General features: G+C 41.0%; 1 protein-coding gene across 1 annotated transcript in view; it reads right to left on the reverse strand.

Annotated features, from left to right (window-relative positions):
- The window catches only part of LOC118767520, a 46,319-nt gene that overhangs the window by 4,989 nt on the left and 18,830 nt on the right, over positions 1 to 22,500 (reverse strand). Inside the window, exons 4-8 of the mRNA XM_036512217.1 lie at positions 15,515 to 15,598; positions 12,586 to 12,692; positions 11,754 to 11,996; positions 9,299 to 9,443; positions 966 to 1,309 (exon numbers count right to left, since the gene is read on the reverse strand). Of these exons, the coding sequence (XP_036368110.1) occupies positions 1,263 to 1,309; positions 9,299 to 9,443; positions 11,754 to 11,996; positions 12,586 to 12,692; positions 15,515 to 15,598 (626 nt within the window). The 3' untranslated portion in view covers positions 966 to 1,262. The remainder of the gene's footprint in view (positions 1 to 965; positions 1,310 to 9,298; positions 9,444 to 11,753; positions 11,997 to 12,585; positions 12,693 to 15,514; positions 15,599 to 22,500) is intronic.

Consider the following 22,500-nt stretch of genomic DNA (forward strand, 5'->3'; position numbering starts at 1 on the left):
CCATATCATACAAGCAGGAGAACCCAGTCATGGTTGTCAGACAATTTCTGTGACCACACTACCCCAAACATTTGGCTACCTAACTCCCCAGACTGCAACCCCCTTGATTATTGTGTGTAGGGTGCAGTTGAGTGAGAGACCAACAAAACTCCTTGTAACACCAAAGATGATCTGAAAGCAAGGATTATGGCAGCAGTCACCAACTTAAACAAGGAGACTGTCCAGAAGATTTACAGGAGATTCTGATGTCTTCTGGAGGCCGAGGTTGAAGCCAATGGCGATTTTATTGAATAAATTTACTCTTTAGTATTTCAAGATATTTTTATGTATTTTTCGTAAATATATCTGTTAGAATGAAATATCTGTGTTATTTTCATTTTTGTGCAATTTAGGCAACAGATTATTCACTACACCCTGTACCACACACACACACACATTATCAAAACATATTAGCATATATTACATACTACAATAAGCATATACAATGTATTAGGTCGAGAAATTAGCATACATAATGTGTTAGCATAAGAAATTAACACAAATAATGTATTAGTATAGGAAACTATTGCAGCGTGGAAGGTGTTGGTAAGCCATTTAAGAAACACACAAAAGCCGTTCGATTCACTTCAACATTTAAGTTTAATTCGTCAAAATATTTTCGTCGCTAAAATCCGCGACCTGTTCACTGACAAAGGTCGCGGATTTTAGTGACGAAAATATTTTGACAAATTAAACTTAAATGTTGAAGTGAATCGAACGGCTTTTGTGTGTTTCTTAAATGGCTTACCAACACCTTCCACGCTGCAATTGTTTTCGTTCCAGCACACGATCTCAGATCAAATCCCTTGCTATAGGAAACTAGCATACATGAAATTATATAGTGCATGTGTGTGTGTACACACATACAAGTACACATATATACACAAGGTACAATGACTGTGAGATATAGATACTAAATTACTTACCTCAAGGCTGCAAATTCAAATCTTTATTCACAGTTCACCCGTTGCACACCTTTCCTAAGAATGCTTGTTCCTGTTTATCTTACTACACAAAACCAAAATTCTCTTCAGACTTTCCAATTGAAATGATTAACAGTAAGAAAAGCAGTCGTGGTGGTGGTGATCGGATGGATCAATGGATAATCCACCCCACTCATGTATGTATGATCCAAACAACAAAAAAAAAAGAGGGAAAGTTAACTTACCATCCTTGTATTGTAAAATGAGGTGATGAATCCAAAGAAAGGGCGTGGTTTCACTTCACTGGTGAGTCATACTGGCTATAGTGTGACCTCGGTGTAGAGCAGCAGAAATTTGTTAAGGTAGAATGGTTACAAGGGGCACTGGCTGATGAGAATCAGTGAGCTGAGAATACTGTTGATGGTCAAACGGCTTTGGTCAGATGTGGATGAGTGTATTGTTTATTGTGTGTGTGTGTGTGTGTGAGTGTATGTGTTGAGTAAGTGTGTGCGTGAGTGAGTGGGTATGGTGAGTGTAAGAATGTGTTGTGTGTGTGTGTGTGTGTGAGTATGGTGAGTGTAAGAATGTGTTGTGTGTGTGTGTTGTGTGTGTGTGTGTGTGTGTGTGTGTGTGAGTATGAGTATGGTGAGTAAGAATGTGTTGTGTGTGTGAGTATGGTGAGTGTAAGAATGTGTTGTGCGTGTGTGTGAGTATGGTGAGTGTAAGAATGTGTTGTGTGTGTGTGTGTGAGCATAGTGAGTGTAAGAATGTATTGTGTGTGTGTGTATGATGAACGTATGTGTTGAGTAAGTGTGTGCGTGAGTGAGTGGGTATGGTGAGTGTAAGAATGTGTTGTGTGTGTGTGAGTATGGTGTGTGTAAGAATGTGTTGAGAAAGTGTGAGAGAAAGTGAGTGAGTATGGTGAGTGTAAGAAGGTGTTGAGTGTGTGTGTGTGTTGTGTGAGTGAGTATGGTGAGTGTAAAAATGTGTTGAGTGAGTGTGTGAGAGAGAGAGAGAGAGTGTGTGTGCATATCAGTGACTGTGTGTATGTGTGTGTAAATGTGTGGAGCTCAGTGTGAATGAGTGTATGTGCATGTGCAAATGACTGAACAAGCAGCTGTATGCATGTGAGTGAGTGTGAGTGTGTGTGTGTGTGTGTGTGAGTGAATGAGTTAGTGCAAGCGTGTGTATGATACTGTGTGAATGAGCAAGTGACTACATATGTGTGTGTATGTGCCCTGTGAGTGAATTTGGTAGACAGAATTTGTGTGGAAGTACACCATAAAGATATTTATACATATACATACATATATATATATATATATATATATATACTTTATTTAAAGCAGCAGAAAATTCAACAAAATCTGTTACTCTGAGTTTCTCGTTGCCGTTCGTCATCTGCTGAACGGCAACGAGAAACTCAGAGTAACAGATTTTGTTGAATTTTCTGCTGCTATTTGAGTACTCTTTTTTTCCACCTTGTTTCACATTTATGTGTTTACTCCGATATATATATATATATATATATATATATATATATAGAGAGAGAGAGAGAGAGAGAGAGAGAGAGAGATAGATAATAATATATAAGAATAAAATCTGTATAAGAATTTATCAAGTAGCCAGCATGGAAAACCAGTTCAGGAAAAAATTAATACAAAATATACTATTTTTCTCTTCATATATAAATACATTCATTATATTAAGGGCTATTACCACATGTAAGTGCTTCACGCTGTTATGGGTGTCAGAGTCCCATAGCAGTGTGAGGCATTTACATGTAGTAATAGACCTTAATATAATGAATGAATGAATGAATGGATGGATGGAATTTATAGAAAAACAAAAGACAGGTTTATGAACGACAAGAAGGTGTATTAGTTTGATACTTGGGGAAGTGAAAAATGAAGTTTTTTATGTTTTGAGCCTCTGCTCTTCAGCAGAAAGGAATGAAGGGAAAAAACCAGAGAGAATGATGTATGTATGTGTGTGTGTGTGTGTGTGTGTATATATATATATATATATTTCAAAATAGAAAATTACCCTTTAACAGGTAATTTTTACATGTACCTGTTAAAGGGTAATTTTCTAGTTTGAAATATGAATATGTTGTCTATTGACTATTTATACATGCTGGGCCACTGGTGATGATATTTATAACAAATATTTGCCACCCTATATATCATCATCATCATCATCATCATCATCATTTAACGTCCGCTTTCCATGCTAGCATGGGTTGGACGGTTCAACTGGGGTCTGGGGAGCCCGAAGGCTGCACCAGGCCAGTCAGATCTGGCAGTGTTTCTACAGCTAGATGCCCTTCCTAATGCCAACCACTCCGAGAGTGTAGTAGGTGATTTTATGTGCCACCGACACAGGTGCCAGACGAGGCTGGCGAACGGCCATGCTCGGATGGTGTTTTTTATGTGCCACCGACACAGGTGCCAGACGAGGCTCGCAGACAGCCACGCTCGGATGGTGTTTTTATGTGCCACCGACACAGGTGCCAGATGAGGCTCGCGAACGGCCACGATCGGATGGTGTTTGTTACGTGCCCACAGCACGGAGGCCAGTCGATGCGGTACTGGCTATGGCCACGTTCGGATGGTTTTCTTGTGTGCCACCGGCACTGGTACCACAAAGATACAAATTCCATTGATGTTCATCTATTTTGATTTGTCGGCCTAGTATATATATATATATATATATATATATATATAGTATATAGATAGGGTACTACATGTAGCACCAGCAGGCTAAAATTAGCACTCAAAAGAATTCAAAACCACAGTTTTCACTTGTACACAAGGGCAAAATCAAGTGAACAACGAATAAAATTTTAAGACCCTGTATCATAGATGAGAAGAATTGAAAATGCAAATCATTTTTGATTCTTTTTACTGCTCGTTCCCCCAATTTCCCCCTTGTGTACAAGTGAAAACTGGTTTTGAGTAGTTTTGACAGTTATTTTTAGCATGCTGGGGATACATGTACTAACCTTCATTATTAATTAATAATTTTGCCTTTAAGATTCTTTTAAGCATGCTAGCCACTGATATTATTGTGAATTATTAACAATAATATCCTTATATATTTTGATATAATAATATAATAATATATAATAATATATCATTATCATCATCGTTTAACGTCCATTTTCCATGCTAGCATGGGTTGGACAATTTGACTGAGGAATGGCGAACCAGATGGCAGCACCAGGATCCAATCTGATCTGGCAGAGTTTCCACAGCTGGATGCCCTTGCTAACGCCAACCACTCCGAGAGTGTAGTGGGTGCTTTTACGTGCCGCTGGCACGAGGGCCAGTCAGGCAGTACTGGCAACGGCCATGCTCAAAAGGTGCTTTTTATGTGCCACCTGCACAGGAGCCAGTCCAGCGGCACTGGCAGCAACCTCACTCGAATGTTTTGTTCAAGTGCCGGTAAGGTGAAGTTGGTAACGATCACGCTCAAATGGTGCTTTTTACGTACCACTGGCATAGAAGCCAGACAGCTACTCTGGCAGTGATCCTGCTCATATAGAGCTGTTAGTGCTCCACTGGCATAGATGCCAGTCATCGAATTTGGTTCAATTTCAATTACATTTGCTCCAACAGGTCTTCGCAAGCAGAGTTTAGTATCCGATGAAGGAAGGTGTGCCAGTCGTCGAATTTGGTTCGATTATGAATTCGATTTCACTTCCCTCAACAGGTCTTTGCAAGCAGAAATTTGTGTTCAAAGAAGAAAAGGTATGCATAAGTGGGCTGGCTACACCCCTGGTAAAGGCGATGGGTTATGGTCTCACTTGTCTTGCCGGGTCTTCTCATGCACAGCATATTTCCAAAGTTCTTGGTCTCTAGTCATTGCTTCGGTGAGGCCTAATGTTTGAAGGTCATGCTTCACCACCTCATCCTACGTCTACTTCTTCCACAGGTTCCCTCAACTGCTAGGGTGTGGCACTTTTTCACACAGTTATCCTCATCCATTCTCGCCACATGAACATACCAACGCAGTCTCCTTTGCACACCACATCTGATGCTTCTAAGGTCTAACTTTTCTCTCAAGATACTTACACTCTGTTGAATATGCACACTGACATTACACATCCATCGGAGCATACAGGCTTCATTCCTTGTGAGCTTATGCATGTCCTCAGTAGTCACAGCCCATGTTTCACTGCCATGTAGCATGGTTGTTCGTACACATGCATCATACAATCTACCTTTTACTCTGAGCGAGAGGCCCTTTGTCACCAGTAGAGGTAAGAGCTCTCTGAACTTTGCCCAGGCTATTCTTATTCTAGCAGTTACACTTTCAGCACATCCGACCTCACTACTGACTTGGTCACCTAGGTAATGGAAGCTATCAACTACTTCTAGTTTTTCTCCCTGGAATGTGGCAGAAGTTGTTCTCTGCATATTTTCAGTGTTTATTACTCTTGAGCATCTGCCACATGCAAAAACTATCTTCCCAGTTAGCCTTCCTTTGACAATGCTGCACCTCTTACGTGTCCATAGCTTACACTGGGTACATCTTATAGAGTTTCTACATACGCCTTTTCTACAGATCAAGCAGGGCCATCTACCTTCCTACTTATTAGGACTTTGGTTTTAGCTAGGTTGACTCTAAGGCCCTTCGATTCTAATCCTTGCTTCCACACCTGAAACTTCTCCTCTGGTTCTGATAGTGACTCAGCAATTAGAGCAAGGTCATCAGCATAGAGGAGTTCCCAGGGACATTCTGTCTTGAATTCCTCTGTTATTGCCTGGAGGACTATGATAAATAGGAGGAGGACTGAACCATAGTGGTCCCCTACTTCTACCCAGAATTCTTCACTGTACTCGTTGTCAACCCTCACCTTACTGACAGTGTGCATGTACATGGCTCGCACAGCTCTCACTAACCATTCATCTATCCCTAGTTTCCTCATTGACCATCAGATAAGGGATCGGGGCACCTTGTCAAAGGCTTTCTCCATGTCAACGAAAGCCAGGTACAGAGGTTTATCTTTGGTTAAGTACCTTCATTACCTGATGCAAGAACTTGATACCCCTGTAATCATTTGTATCTAAAGTGTAACCTTACCTTTGTAGCAGTTGACTATGGTGCTGCTACACCAGTCATTGGGTATGATTCCTTCATGTATCACCTGGTTAACAATACGAGTGACTAGGCTATAGCCAACACTGCCAGATATATATATATCATCATCATCATCATCGTTAAACGTCCATTCTCCATGCTAGCATGGGTTGGACAGTTCGACCGGGGATCGGGGAAGCCAGAAGGCTGCACCAGGCTCCGGTCTTATCTGGCAATGTCTCTACAGCTGAATGCCCTTCCTAACGCCAACCACTCCGTGAGTGTAGTGGGTGCTTTTTACGTGCCACCTGCACTGGTGCCAGGCGAGGCTGACATCGGCCACGGTCGGATTGGTGCATTTTACGTGCCACCTGCACGGAAGCCAGTCGAGACGGCACTGGCTTCGGCCACGATTCGGATGGTGCTTTTTACGTGCCACCAACACGGAAGCCAGTCGAGGCGGCGCTAGCATCAGCCACGATTCAGATAATTATAAATAAGAACAAAAGAAGGAAATTTCCTATGCCAATATGCTGAAAAAATAGACTTTAGATTGTCTAACCACATATAATATTTTTCACTGTATTTATAGTGAAAAATATTGTATGTGGCTAGACGATCTAAAGTCTATTTTTCAGCATATTGGCATAGGAAATTTCCTTCTTTTGTTCTTATTTATAATTGTTTATAATTTTCACCTTCAAAGGTATTTTAATATGCTGGCTGCTGATAAGACCTTTTTGAAAAATTTTGTCCTTATATTAGAAGTATATATATATATATATAAAAATACAAAATGGGACAAGAACGCAAAACATCCAGAAGATGATACAAAAAACACACGACGGGTCATTCAAAGCCTTTAATTTTCAGTCAAGAATTGGATCATCCTCGCAATTTCGGCTGATTAATCTTGAGATTGCTCCAATCTGGCCAGCCCCAAGGAAAAACTAAGCTAAGAGCATTAGATTCCTAGGAAAAAAGCTTCGAATGTACACGAAACAAGGATGGAAAAACGGACGATGTTACACGAATATAAATACAAAAATAATACGTAAAAACAACAATAATAATAATAACAGGACATCACAACAGGCGTCTTTCGACTGGAAACGAACTGAATTCAGCTGGCATGTTAGGAATTTAAGCCTTAGGGCAGAAGAAATGTGTTGATGTTGCTCGACTGCTGCCAAACCCAAAAAGGCCAGTTGTCAGAGAAGAGAAGAGAGAGGAAAAGAGGAACAAAGGAATTAAGGAGGGGGAGAAGAGAGAGAGAGAGAGAGAGAGAGAGAGAGAGAGAGTGAGTGAGAAAAAGGGAGAGACGGGGACAAAGTGAAGTGCAAAGTAAGAAAGGCAAAGAAATGTAAGTGAGCGGGGAGAGAGAGTGTTGTAGAAGTCATACAAAGTTTAGTGAAATGTGTACTTACATATAAGAGAACATAGTGTACGTACACCGCTATATATATGTATATATATAAATAAAAATATACAAAATGGGACAAGAACGCAAAACATCCAGAAGACGATACAAAAAACACGGACAGGTCATTTGAAACCTTTAATCTTCAGTCAAGAACCGGATGATCCTCACAATTTCAGCTGTGGCCAGATTGGAGTAATCTCAAGTGTGCTGAAAGTGTAACTGCTAGAATAAGAATAGCCTGGGAAAAGTTCATAGAGATCTTACCTCTGCTGGTGACAAAGGGCCTCTCGCTCAGAGTAAAAGGCAGACTGTATGACGCATGTGTATGAACAGCCATGCTACATGGCAGTGAAACGTGGGCTGTGACTACTGAGGACATGCGTAAGCTCACAAGGAATGAAGCCAGTATGCTCCGACGGATGTGTAATGTCAGTGTGCATACTCGACAGAGTGTTAGTACCTTGAGAGAAAAGTTAGACCTTAGAAGCATCAGATGTGGTGTGCAAGAGAGACGACTGCACTGGTACCGCCATGTGGCGAGAATGGATGTGGATAGCTGTGTGAAAAAGAGCCACACCCTAGCGGTTGAGGAAACCTGTGGAAGAGGTAGACCCAGGAAGACCTGGTGAAGCATGACCTTCAAACATTGGGCCTCACCAAGGCAATGACTAGTGACCAGGACCTTTGGAAATATACCGTGCTTTAGAAGACTCAGCAAGCTCAAGTGAGACCATAACCTTGTGGCCTTTTCCAGGGGTGTAACTAGCCCACTTATGCATACCTTTCCATCATTGGACACTAAACTCTGCTTGCAGAGACCTGCTGAGGCAAGTGAAATCGAAATCAAATTCGATGACTGGCATCTGTGCTAGGGGAGCGCTAAGAGTACCATATGAGCTTGATCATTGCCAGAGCAATAAGCTGGCCTCCGGTGCCATGTAAAAAAAAAAATCGAGCGTGATCATTACCTGCGTTGCCTTACTGGCACTTATGCTGGTGGCATGTGAAAAAACATCCGAGCGAGGTTGTTGCCACTGCTGCTGGACTGGCTCCTGTGTAGGTGGCACATAAAAAGCACCTTTTGAGCATGGCCATTGCCAGTACTGCCTGACTGGCCCTCGTGCCAGTGGCATGTAAAAGCACCCACTAAACTCTCGGAGTGGTTGGCGTTAGGAAAGACATCCAACTGTAGAAACTCTGCCAGATCAGATTGGAGTCTGGTGCAGCCATCTGGTTCGCCAGACCTCAGTCAAATCATCCAACCCATGCTAACATGGAAAGCAGACGTTAAACAATGATGATGATGATGATGATGATGGTGATGATGATATTAGAAGAAATAAGGTACTCAGAAATCTGGATGGTTTTATATTTACAGATTTTTATTAATATGTCACATGTTTTTATAAATCATATATTAGCGCTAGCATCCACTTTAGTGGATTCTTCAGATTGAATTTTTTCAGATTTGTCTCTTTTTATAATATTATTGAGTGTGTAGGGGTGGAGAGAGATATAGGTTAGTAAAAGAGGGTGATATGTGTGTGTGTGTGTTTGCATCTTTATGCTTGTTGCTTGTGTTTGCCCTCCCTGCCGCTGCCTACCACTTCATAGTTGGAGCTAGTTTGTTTATGCCCCATGACTGGTAGTTTGGCAAAAGAAATTGACAATGAGTACAAGAATTAAAAATATTAATTCTGGGATCAATTGTTTGACTAAATAAACCTTTGAAAGGGGTGCCCCCACATGGCTGGAGTTCAATGGCCGAAACAAGCAGAAGGTAGAAAGTGCACACCAGTTCTGCATTATGAAAAATATGAAAGGATACAAGCCGAAATTTGAAGCACCAACGATGTTTTCTCTGTGACAATACATAAATTATATTTCAAATTGATGCCACCTTCATATTTCTCAGTTAGAGCCGCAGGAATGTGGAGTCTGACTGTCAATTTCTCTTGGAGGCCAGCAGCAATCTGCATTGATAAACAATAAAAAAAAGAAATTAAACACACAATAGATACTTACTTTAAACTAATTACAATGCAACATCAAGGAATATGAGACATTTTGGCTCAGCATTTGTGGAACTGCTTATTTGGCATTGCAATTTCAACACTGGTTCATTTGACATCAAACCTTCTAAAGCTTTCTAGTTTCTTGCTCTTTAACTCTCTCTCTCTCTCTCTCTCCTCCACCTTCCCTCTCTCTTTCTCTGTGTTCATGGGTGTGAGCATATTTCTCTCTTTGTGTCTGAAGAGAGGGAAACTGTTTATGTCAACCGTATTCAATTAATAACTTGTAATGTCTCTTCTCCTCCTCCCCCTCTCTCTCTCTCTGTATTCTTTTGTTATTTTACTTGTTTAAGTCACTTGACTGTGGCCATGCTGGAGCACTGCCTTAAAGGGTTTCAGTCAAAGAAATCGACCCTAGGACTTATTCTTTTGAAGCCTGGTATTTATTCTATCAGTCACTTTTGCTGAACTGCTAAGCTATGGGGATGCAAACACACCAACACTGGCCATCAAGTGATGATAGTGAGACAGAGATATAAAGACACGCACATAATAACTATATATACATATATACACACACACACACACCACACACACACACACAATGTGCTTTTTCCAGTTTCCTTCTATTAAACCCTCTCACAAAGCTTTGCTCAGCCTGTGACTATAGTAGAAGACACTTGCCCAAGGTGTCAAATAGTGGGATTGAACCTGAACCATGTGGCTGCAAAGCAAGCTTCTTATTTCTTTGTTGCCCACAAGGGACTAAACATAGAGGGAACAAACAAGGACAGACAAAGGGATTAAGTCGAATACATCGACCCCAGTGCGTAACTGGTGCGTAATTAATCGATCCCGAAAGGATGAAAGGCAAAGTCGACCTCGGCGGGATTTGAACTCACAACGTAACGACAGACAAAATACGGCTACGCATTTCGCCCGGTGTGCTAACGTTTCTGCCAGCTCGCCGCCTTCTTACCACACAGCCACACCTGCGCCTATATTTCTGTGTGTTTGCGTGTGGAAAAGAGGAGGATTGAATGTGTGTATATACATATATGTGTGTGTACATAAGGGATTTTGTGTGTGTTTCTGTCCCATTGTTGAATTTTAAATGAGTGTCCTCAAACAAGCAATGTCATTCATTTCCAATCTTTATGAAGACATGTCCAGATGTGTAGAAACATAAACTGCTTCGGGAACAATTGAGGATTGGCCTAAGAAATTCTGTTTTGATCCACACAAGCATGGAAAAGTGATGATGATGATGATGATGTCTATAAATTTCTGTAAGCATGTGCATATCATTTGCGAATGCAGTACTGGAAAAAGATGTAAACTGTAGCAAGAAACCTGATAAACCAGTGATTTCATATGAAAATACCTTGAGTGATATTTGTTCAGTCCCCATTGCACAGACAATTTCATGTCCCTCACATTACTACAAACTAATGATTACTCCAATGGATAGTGAGGCAGAGCTAAAAACACGAGGATCCAATGGAGAGAAGCAGAAAGGTCAGCCCAAAGTCGAAAACAGTGGAGAAAAGTCATTGAGGGCCTATGATCTATAGGAAGCAAAAAGGCTTAAGTAATAAAGCCTCCACCTTGAAGAGTAACTTACTAGTTGTAGCCATGACCAAAGGCAACCCTAAATAACCACAAAGCTAAAAGTTTGAGAAGAACAATGGTACAGTCACTTAATGATTTCTAATATGTCACCCACTGTAAAAAGTCAAGCTCCTTCCCAAGTCATATAGACTTACAGAGCCACTTTCCTGGTTTCCATGGCATATAAATTCCCCACCTGGATGGGATGCCAGTCCCTTGCAGGGTTAACTTATTTTTGCCAGCTGAGTGGACTGGAACAATGTGAAATGAAGTGTCTTGCTCAAGAACACAATGCATCACCCAGTCCAGGAATTGAAATCACAATCTTACAATCATCATTATCATCATTGTTCGACCGTGGTCAAGACAATGGAATTTACCATGCTACGCCAGACTTCACGGTCCATCATAGCATTATGGAGGTCCTGTTGCTGGATGCCTGTATCCCTGGAAATTACATCAGGGTAGGAGAGTGTGCGCCCTCTGGTATTGCGAGTAGATGGCTTCCAGAGGAGAAGAGTAGAAATTGCCTCGTTTTCAGCTCTACGACAATCATGAGTCCTACACCCTAACTACTAATCCACGCACCTCCACAGAAATATGCACACCAAGGTAAAATAAAAGAAAAAAAGTAAAAAAAAAAAGCAATACATTACTTACAGGTCCAAGTCGGTAGAAAACTTTCAAGCCAGAAGTAGGAGGTGGTTGTTTTATTTTAAAGCGGCACGAATCGACACCAATATTTCTAAGAAAGAAGAATTTTTCATAGGTCTGACCCACTTTGATTTTACCAAACTGAAGCTCTTTCACAGATAGTTCAAGGGACTTGCTAAGTTTCATCCTGTCCTTTTCTTGGAGAGACGAACCAGCGAGTCTGCTATCGATCGGTTTGACATTGTGAGACTGGAAATGAAGACAGAATTAAGAGACCAAAAGATACTGGCAAGAAGACGCACTGACGCACATGAAATGCAATGCAAATGCACTCAATACAAATGTTGGTTTGTTTATGTCCCTATAGCTTAGTGGTTCTGGAAAAGAGACCAATAAAATCAGTATCAGACTTTAAAAAAGGATAAGTACTGGGAGTCAGTCAGTTTGATTAAACTTTTCAAGATGGTGCCCCAGCATGGCCACAGTCCAATGAGTGAAAACAAGGAAAAGGTAAATGATGAAACCCTTGCTGCCAACATAAAAGGGGTCACAAATACAATGATGTTGATGATGATGACTACAACTAAAGTGATGATAATGACAACAACGATAATAATGATGACAATGATGATGGCGATGATGATGACAATGGTGGTGATGATGGTGGTGGTGGTGATGATGACGGTGGTGGTGGTGGTGATGATGATGATCATGATAGCAATCACAATATTGATGATGGAAGTGGTGGTGATGGTGGTTGTAATGATGATATGCATCCAACAAGCAAAATATTTCAACTAACAATAAATTTTTTTAAAAACCCCAAAAAAACCCTTACCATTGGAAGCAAGTTCGTTTCGCATGGTATCTCTGATGAGAGGTTTTCTGATGTAGAAATGAACAGTTTCGGTAGGAGTGTAGGAGTTGAAGTATCTAGTGATGTAGCTTAAAAAAAAGAGAAAGACATATGTACAGACATGCCAACAGATATACACACACATTAGTAGTATAAACAGAATATATACACACACACACACACATATATATATACACATACACACATATACACACAAATTATTATACATATATATATACACACACACACACATATTCACATATATATAAACACACATATATACATACATACATACATACATATAAACACACATATATACATATATATACACGCACATATACATTTCATTGGACACTAAACTCTGCTTGCGAAGACCTGTTGAGGCAAGTGAAATTGAAATCAGGAGCTCTGAGAGTACCATCTGAGCATGATCGTTGCCAGAGCAGCTGACTGGCTTCTGTGCCGGTGGCATGTAAAAAGCACCGTTTGAGCGAGATCGTTGCCAGTGCCGCTGGACTGGCTCCTGTGCAGGTGGCACATAAAAGCACCATTTAAGCGTGACTGTTGCCAGTACCGCCTGACTGGCCCTTGTGCCGGTGGCACATAAAAGCACCCACTACACTCTCAGGGTGGTTAGCATTAGAAAGGGCATCCAACCACAGAAACCATGTCAAATCAGACTGGGGTCTGATGCAGCCTTCTAGCTTGACAGTCCTGGTCAAACCATCCAACCCATGTCAGCATGGACAACAGACACTAAATGATGATGATAATATATATTGTTTCACACATGTATCCTAAAACTGAATCAAACTTATTTGTGCGAAATTGGTGAATTACCAGCTAGTATAAAATAAATATATATATATATATATATCATTATCGAAATCGAATTGAACCAGCCAGGATCCCTGGTCTGGTGGTACGTAAAAAGCACTATCCGACTCGTGGCCGTGGCACGTAAAATACTCCAATGCGACCGTACGACAGGCACCCATGCCAACCCCCTTTGCTTGTGAGGACATGTTGGGGCAAGCGAAATCGAAATCGAATTGAACCAGCCAGGATCCCTGGTCTGGTGGTACGTAAAAAGCACTATCCGAATCGTGGCCGATGCCAGCACCGCCTCGACTGGCTTCCGTGCCGGTGACACATAAAATACACCAATCTGACCATGGCCGTTGCCAGCCCCGCCTGGCACCTGTGCAGGTGGCACGTAAAAAGCACCCACTACACTCACGGAGTGGTTGGCGTTAGGAAGGGCATCCAGCTGTAGAAACATTGCCAGATTAGACTGGAGCCTGGTGCAGCCTTCTGGCTTCCCAGAACCCCGGTCGAACCGTCCAACCCATGCTAGCATGGAGAACGGACGTTAAACGACGATGATGACGATGATGATATACATATATATCATAATAAGAAATACTAAATTTCTAAATCTCTCGTAGAGACGTACGGTGGTGGGGCGATAGAATGGTTGTATACTGTCAATCTAACACGAACGTGACAGTAGGGGGGGTACACCACCGCTGTATAGCCCTAGGAAGCATTGACGACTCCTGATGGCTTTTCACATTTTTCCCTGTGTCCTTATATACATTTACGAAGGGGAGACAAACACCCCCGGCCGCCGGAGCTGCATCTAGGGACACGTGTTTCAGGATCATTGTATATAAGGACACAGGGAAAAATGTGTCAAAGCCATCAGGAGGCGTCGATGCTTCCTAGGGCTATACAGCGGTGGTGTAGCCCGCTACTGTCACGTTCGTGTTAGATTGACAGTATACAACCATTCTATATATATATCATTATATATATATATATACTGTGTATATTATGACCTTTGTACCTCTCTCCTTCTTACACTATCATCACATCTATGCTCTGATCCTTGTTACTTGTGAGTATACCCTGGCACTTCACCATCTCTCTCCTGCTCTCTCTTACACTTTTGGTGTCTATCTCTCTCTCTCTCTCTCTGAGGTACATGGTTACTGAGTAACCATGTACCTTCTCTATAACAAGACACCTATTTATGCCTCTCTATTTCTCTGTTACACTATGACCTTTCATCATCTGATACTGAATCACCATCTGTTTCTGCCTCTCTGTCTCTTTATCACACTCTAACCTTTCACCCTCTGACACGAGTTCCCCTTCTCAAGAGCCCCTGCCCCTCTCACAGCTCCATGTCTTGTGAGTTACTTGGTGGCCCTGCTAGTGCTGGTACCACAAAAAAAAGCCTCCAGTCCACACTGTAAAGTGGTTGGCATTTGGAAGGGCATCCAGCTGTAAGAATCATGCAAAAACTGACCTCGCCTTTGCTACTGCCACATAAAAAGCACTGAGTTCACTCTGCGGAGTGCTTGGTGCTAGGAAGGGCATCCAGCCATAAAAAAACCTTGCCAAAACAGACACAGTTGCATAGGGGACTTTCTCTACCTGGCAAGCTCCAGTCAACTGTCTTACCCATGCATACATAGAAGATGGATGTTAAACAATGATGATGATTACAATGATGATATATGCTGTAATATGTTACAATAAATAACTGTATATGTGTTGTTTGTATACATACATGCTTACATATTATATATGTACATGTTTTTTGTGTTTATGTATGCACGTGATACTTACATATATATATATATATTTAAAAAAGGAGATGTGGAACACGAGTTGTGATATATAAAAAAGGAAATGAAGAAAATGCTGACAAAATAATTTAAGTAATTTAAGTAATTTAATTAGGTGAAAGTTCTTTTTACTAGTTGCGCATTTGTTATGCTTATAACAAATGCGCAACCGGTAAAAAGAACTTTCACCTAATTAAATTACTTAAATTACTTAAATTATTTTGTCAGCATTTTCTTCATTTCCTTTTTTATATATATATATACATATTTATTACCTATAGGTGCTGAATGCCTTTGCCATAGTTGTGGCTTAATGGGCGATAGATATACCTCAGAAACTTCATCTCTACCTACGGTGCCTGAATAATGAACAACAGAAGGTCATTGATGGAAAACAGTGTTGGAGAGCAAAGTTACAAGTTAATGTTAGCAATGTTAATGGTCAATAACAGAAGTCAATGTTAGCAGACACTGGTCAGAAGATGGCACTGGAAGCAAATGTCAGGTGTTTCAGGAAACCACAATATATCTTTTAGCATTTACCTGTTTCAGTCATTTGATTGTGACCATGCTGGGGCATCAAGTTGAAAGGTTTTAGTGGGAGAAATCGACCCCAGGACTTATTTTTTTAAAGCCTAGTACTTATTCTATCAGTCTCTTTTGCCAAACTGCTAAGTTGCAGGGACATACACACACCAACATCAGTTATCAAGCAGTGGTGGAGATCACACACACACACATATTATAGATATGTATGCAGAAATGAAAAGAAGTAATTAACTGCTGAATATAACTGGATATAAATCTCTGTTCTCCTTTATTATAAATTCAGTGTGTGTGTGTGTGTATGATGGGCTTCTTTCAGTTTCCGTCTACCAAATCCACTCACAAGGCTTTGGTCAGTCTGAGGCAACAGTAGGCTACTGTTAAGTTATGAGGACGTAAACACATCACCATCGGTTGTCAAGCGATGTTAGGGGGACAAACACAGGCACACAAACATACATACATACATACATACACATATATACGAGAGGCTTCTTTCAGTTTCCATCTACCAAATCCACTCACAAGGCTTTGGTAGGCCCGAATAGAAGACACTTGCCTAAGATGCCATGCAGTGGGATTGAACCCAGAACTATATAGTTGGGAAGCAAGCTTCTTACCACACAGCCACACTTATATATATGTGTATGTATGTGTGTGTGTATATATATATATATATATATATATATATATATATAGGCGCAGGAGTGGCTGTGTGGTAAGTAGCTTGCTTACCAACCACATCATTCCAGGTTCATTCCCACTGCGTGGCACCTTGGGCAAGTGTCTTCTATTCGGGCCTACTAAAGCCTTGTGAGTGGATTTGGTAGATGGAAACTGAAAGAAGCCTCTCGTATATATGTGTATGTATGTATGTATGTATGTTTGTGTGCCTGTGTTTGTCCCCCTAACATCGCTTGACAACCAATGGTGGTGTGTTTACGCCCTCATAACTTAACGGTTCGGCAAAAGAGGCCAATAGAATATGTACTAGGCTTACAAAGAATAATTTGCTCGACTAAAGGCAGTGCTCCAGCATGGCCACAGTCAAAATGACTGAAACAAGTAAAAGAATTAATAGTATATAAAATAAGAATGCTTTATGATGCAATCAAATTATTCATCAATAAAAAATGTGTTTAAAACAGATGTAGTGAACCTTTGACCCATTTGAGTTATTCTATATAAACATCATATCTGGAACCTTCCTTGTATTGAATCTGAAACTTACATTGGATTGTGAAACTCCACACTGGTGTGCATGGGTATATAATTTCATGTCTACACATATGCGTAAGTGTATGAATATGTCCATGTATACATGGGTATATATATATGGATGTGTTTGTATATGGTAGATGCACAGATCTTGGCCCTCATCTGGTCTCCTCCATATTAAACAAATCATATCAAATCCTACAAATAATTAATGACTATACACACACACACACACACACACACACATATATATATATAGGGAAAATTCCCCAAAAAAAACAAAAGATGAAGAGAGGTGGTGTAGACAAAAATGTATTAGTATAATGCTCAGTAAGTGAAGAAGTCTTTAACATTTCAAGCCTACGCTCTTCCAAAGAAATGAACACAAAAAGAAACAAGGATAGAAAATAAAGAATGTGTAGTGGCTAGCGATCTATCATCTATATATATGCTCAGGAGCAATAAACACTGAAAATATGCAGAGAACAACTTCCGCCACATTCCAGGGAGAAAAACTAAAAGTAGTTGATAGCTTCCGTTACCTAGATGACCAAGTCAGTAGCAGGGGAGTGTGCACTGAAAAGTGTAGGTACTAGAATAAGAATACCCTGGGCAAAGTTCAGAGAGCTCTTACCTCTGCTGGTGACAAAGGGTCTCTTGCTCAGAGTAAAAGGTAGACTGTACGATGCATGTGTACGAACAGCCATGCCATATGGCAGTGAAACATAGGCCGTGACTGCTGTGGACATGCGTAAGCTTGCAAGGAATGAAGCCAGTATGCTCCAATGGATGTGTAATGTCAGTGTGCATACTTGACAGGATGTAAGTACCTTGAGAGAAAAGTTGGCCCTAAGAAGCATCAGATGTGGTGTGCAAGAGAGAAGATCACGCTGGTATGGTCATGTGGGGAGAATGGATGAGGATAGCTGTGTAAAAAAAGGGTTGAGGGAACCTGTGGAAAAGGTAGACCCAGGAAAACCTGGGATGAAGTGGTGAAGCACAACCTTCAAACATTAGGCCTCACTGAGGCAATGACTAGTGACAGAGACCTTTGGAAATATGCTGTCCTTGAGAAGACCCAGCAAGCCAAGTGAGACCATAACCTCATGGCCTATGCGAGGGATGTAACTAGCCCACTTATGCATATCTTTCCTTCATTGGACTCTAAATTCTGCTTGCGAAGACCTGTTGAGGCAAGTGAAATTGACATCAAATTTGATGACTGGCATCCGTGCTAGTGGAGTGCTAAGAGCAACATCCGAGTGTGATCATTGCCAGAGCAGCTAACTGGCTTCCATGCCGGTGGCACATAAAAAGTACCATTTGAGTATGATCGTTACCAGCGACTCCTTAGTGGCACTTGTGCCGTAGGCACATGAAAAAACATTAGAGCGAAGTCATTGCCGGTGCCACTGGACTGGCTCCTGTGCAGGTGGCATGTAAAAAAACACCATTTGAATATGGTACCTATGTGTGTATATATTTGTGTGTATGTATATATATATCACCTTGATCACCTTGACCGACCAGTCCGTCAGGTGTCCATTTGACACCGCTGGTCACAGCATGCTGTCCACTCCTCTCTGGATCACACCTTTCACATCCATGTGATCCCAATCGTCCTCCTGAAATCGTAACTCCACCATCGTGGAGGCCTTTCCAGGTCGTCGTGTCCGCTCACGCGGGTACCACTCGACAACTGCGCGGGTCCATCGATTATCGGTGAGCCAGGCGACGTGTCCAGCCCATCTAAACTTGCTGCGTGTATACTCTGCGATGACATCCCTCACGCCAGACTTCTTTCTTATGATCTCACTACTGATGTGCTCTCTCAACGAGATACCAAGCATTGACCTTTCCATGGCTCTTTGAGCTGTTACCAGTCTCTGCTCTTCTCTCTTTGTTGTAGCCCATGTTTCACAGCCATGTATATATATATATATATATATATATCATCATCGTTGTCATTTAATGTCCACTTTCCATGCTGGCATGGGTTGGATGGTTTGACCAAGGACTGGCAAACCAGGAGGCTGCACCAGACTCCAATCTGATCTAATAAGGTTTCTACAGCTGGATGCCCTTCCTAATGCCAACCACTCGAGAGTGTAGTGGGTACTTTTTACATGCCACCAGCACAGGGGCCAGTTAAGTGGCACTGGCATCGACCATACACGAATAATGCCTTTTACGTGCCACTGGCACGGGAACCAGTCAGGCAGTACTGACAACAAATATATATATCATATGTATATAATTGCATGTATATACATATGTACAAGGTTGTATAATACATACGTATATATTTATGTATGTATGTATATTTTATATATGTATGAATATATGTTTGTCAGCAAGTACTTATATTCATTGAGCACACTATCTGACTGTTACCTGTGCCTTGTATATTGAAATACCTGGATTCTAACTAATGAATCTCACAATTAAATAATGATGTTTATATATATAACTAGATTATTTTATGCGCAACTCCATTGTCTCCCGAGACAAAAAGGATGCCAACAACAATCTATATATATAAAGCTGAAGTTGTCTGTGTGTGGCAGGTTTTGTAGCCTTCAACTAACACTATCTCTGAGACCCTGCGGTGTAGGTTGACCAATATTGAGAGTATGATAGAAGAAGGTTTGCTCTTCATTCCGTAGAAGATAAAATTTAAATTGGACCATGTTAAGACCAAAAATTATTTACATCAAAAAGGTGCTTTTTTTCTATGAAAATCCTGATTTTTTATGATTTTTTGACTCCTGTGTCACCATTTTTCGGTGTATTTCAACCAGAAAAATGTTCACTTAAAGAGAATAAGCTACATAATGCAAAAATTCCAATTCTAAAGGGTCGAAACAAACCCAAGCAATGCCGGGCAATACTGCTAGTATATATATAAATAAAGATAAGATGATTATTTAAAATACCGATCATATCAAGTGGCTAGCATGGGTGCATTTTACATTTCACTGGCACAAGTGTCCTTGCATGTTATTGATATAAGTGCCATTTACATGACTCTGGCACAGGGTCTACTGAGAATTCTGACAGAAATGAGGCAATGTGTAAGGTAGGAGAGGTGGGCATGGTAGTTAAAGACATGCATGTATGCATGGATGGCTACAATTTCATTGTGTTTGTCGTGTCTTCTTAAGCATGGCAAATCACCAGAAGTCTTGGTTCCTTGTCATCTCTGTGAGGCTCAACAGCCAAAGATAATCTTTCACCGCTTTGTCCAACATCTTACTGGGTCTACTCTTCCCACAGGTTCCCTCCACAGAGATCAGCATTTCTTTATGCTGCCATCTTTATCCATATGCATCACATGACAATACCAGCACAGTTTTTCCCTCTTGTACCCTACATCTCATGCCTCTTATACCCAATTTTCCTCTTAACCCTTTAGTGTTCAAACTGGTCATATCCGGCCCAAATAATCTACCTGTTTTCTGTTAAAACTGCCCAGATTTGGTATCTCACACCAACCTATAATGTCAATCTAAAAACAGGTGATAACATCATCGAAACCTTAAAGCTACAAAATAATGCATGATTAGCTCAAAACAATATGGATGAATAAATATTATATTTGACAGAATAATCTGAATGCTTGAAGGGTTAAGCTGTCATACGTGCACACTGATATTGCACATCAAGAGGAGCATGTTGGTTTCTTTTCTTACAACCCTCCACATGTCCTCTACAGTCACAGCCCATGTTTTGTGTGCGTGCGTGTGTAAGAGGGTCATCAGTGGATTATATATCCGAAGAAGAAGCACACTCTAACAATTGGAGCAGTAATGTATTTACATGCATCTAAATATATGTCCCAGTCATAGAATGACCAATGGTTTCACATCCATAAAACTTAAGCTTTATAGACAACTCCTCAGACTCCAATAGCCACGGACATCTAACCTCTCTTCAAACAGGAGGTAGAAAACTGTTACGGTCAGTTAATATATGTACATATTATTTTTCACTTGTTTCATTCATTAGATTGCAGCCATGGTAGGGCACCACCTTGAAGGGTTACAGTCAACGAACTGACCCCTGTTCATATTATTTTATCAAACCTGGTACTTATTCTACCACAACCTTGGCGGAATTTGAACTCAGAATGTAAAGACAGACGAAATCCCACTAAGCATTTCGCCCAGCATGCTAACGTTTCTGCCAGCTCACCACCTTACTAAAATCTGTACTCTACAACAAGTATTGAGTAATCTTTCAGTTAAATCCTAAATTGATTTTTAGTATATCTAGACATAAGAGTGAACATTAATATTTTTTTTTTCTTTACTACCCACAAGGGTCTAAACACAGAGGGGACAAACAAGGACAGACAAAGGGATTAAGTCAATTACATTGATCCCAGTGCGTAACTGGTACTTAATTTATCGACCCCGAAAGGATGAAAGGCAAAGTCGACCTCGGCGGAATTTGAACTCGGAACGTAACGACAGACGAAATACAGCTACGCATTTCGCCCGGCATGCTAACGTTTCTGCCAGCTCGCCACCTGAACATTAATATTATTTATTAATGGCATGGCTGTGTGGTACGAAGCCTGGTTCTAGGTTCAGTCCCATTTAATCTCAGGCCAAACAAAGAAAGACTGGATTTGGTAGACCGAAAAGGAGTTTGTTGTGTACATTTTTTTATTGGTTTCAATCATTTGACTGCGGCCATGCTGGAGCATTGCCTTTAGTCTAACAAATTGACCCCAGGACCTATTCTTTTTTTAAGCCTAGTACTTATTCTATTGGTGTCTTTTGCTGAACCACTAAGTTTCAGGGATATAAATATACCAACATCAGTTAAGTGATGGTGGAAGGACAAACACAGACACACACACACACATATATATATATATATATATATAAATATCGTGCCAGTGGCACATAAAAAGCACCATCTGATTGTGGCCGTTTGCCAGCCTCGTCTGGCACGTAAAAAGCACCCACTACACTCACGGAGTGGTTGGCATTAGGAAGGGCATCCAGCCGTAGAAACATTGCCAGATCAGACTGGGCTTGGTGCAGCCTTCTGGCTTCCCAGACCCCAGTTGAACCGTCCAACCCATGCTAGCATGGAAAGCGGACGCTAAATGATGATGATATATACGATGACCTTCTTTCAGTTTCCATCAACAAAATTTACTCAAGGCTTTGGCTAGCCTGAGGCTATAGTAGAAGACACTTGCCCAAGGTGCCATGCAGTGGGAACTGAACCTGAAACCATATGGTTGGGAACCACGCATCTTACCACACAGCCACGCCTGCACCTATATATATAGTTGAAATTTACACAAAAATAAAAGACAAAGACAGGTGTATAAACAATAAACAGGTGCTTGGCGCTCGGGAAGGTGGGAGAGTCTTTTACGTTTTGAGCCAACACTCTTCAACAGAAAGGAACACAAGGAAATAAACAGAAAGAGAATAAAAAAAACTTGTGGATGTAGCAGTCGGCATTTTGTCCATCT

Source organism: Octopus sinensis, linkage group LG22 (assembly GCF_006345805.1).
Source record: "Octopus sinensis linkage group LG22, ASM634580v1, whole genome shotgun sequence".
Taxonomy (NCBI): Eukaryota; Metazoa; Mollusca; class Cephalopoda; order Octopoda; family Octopodidae; genus Octopus; species Octopus sinensis.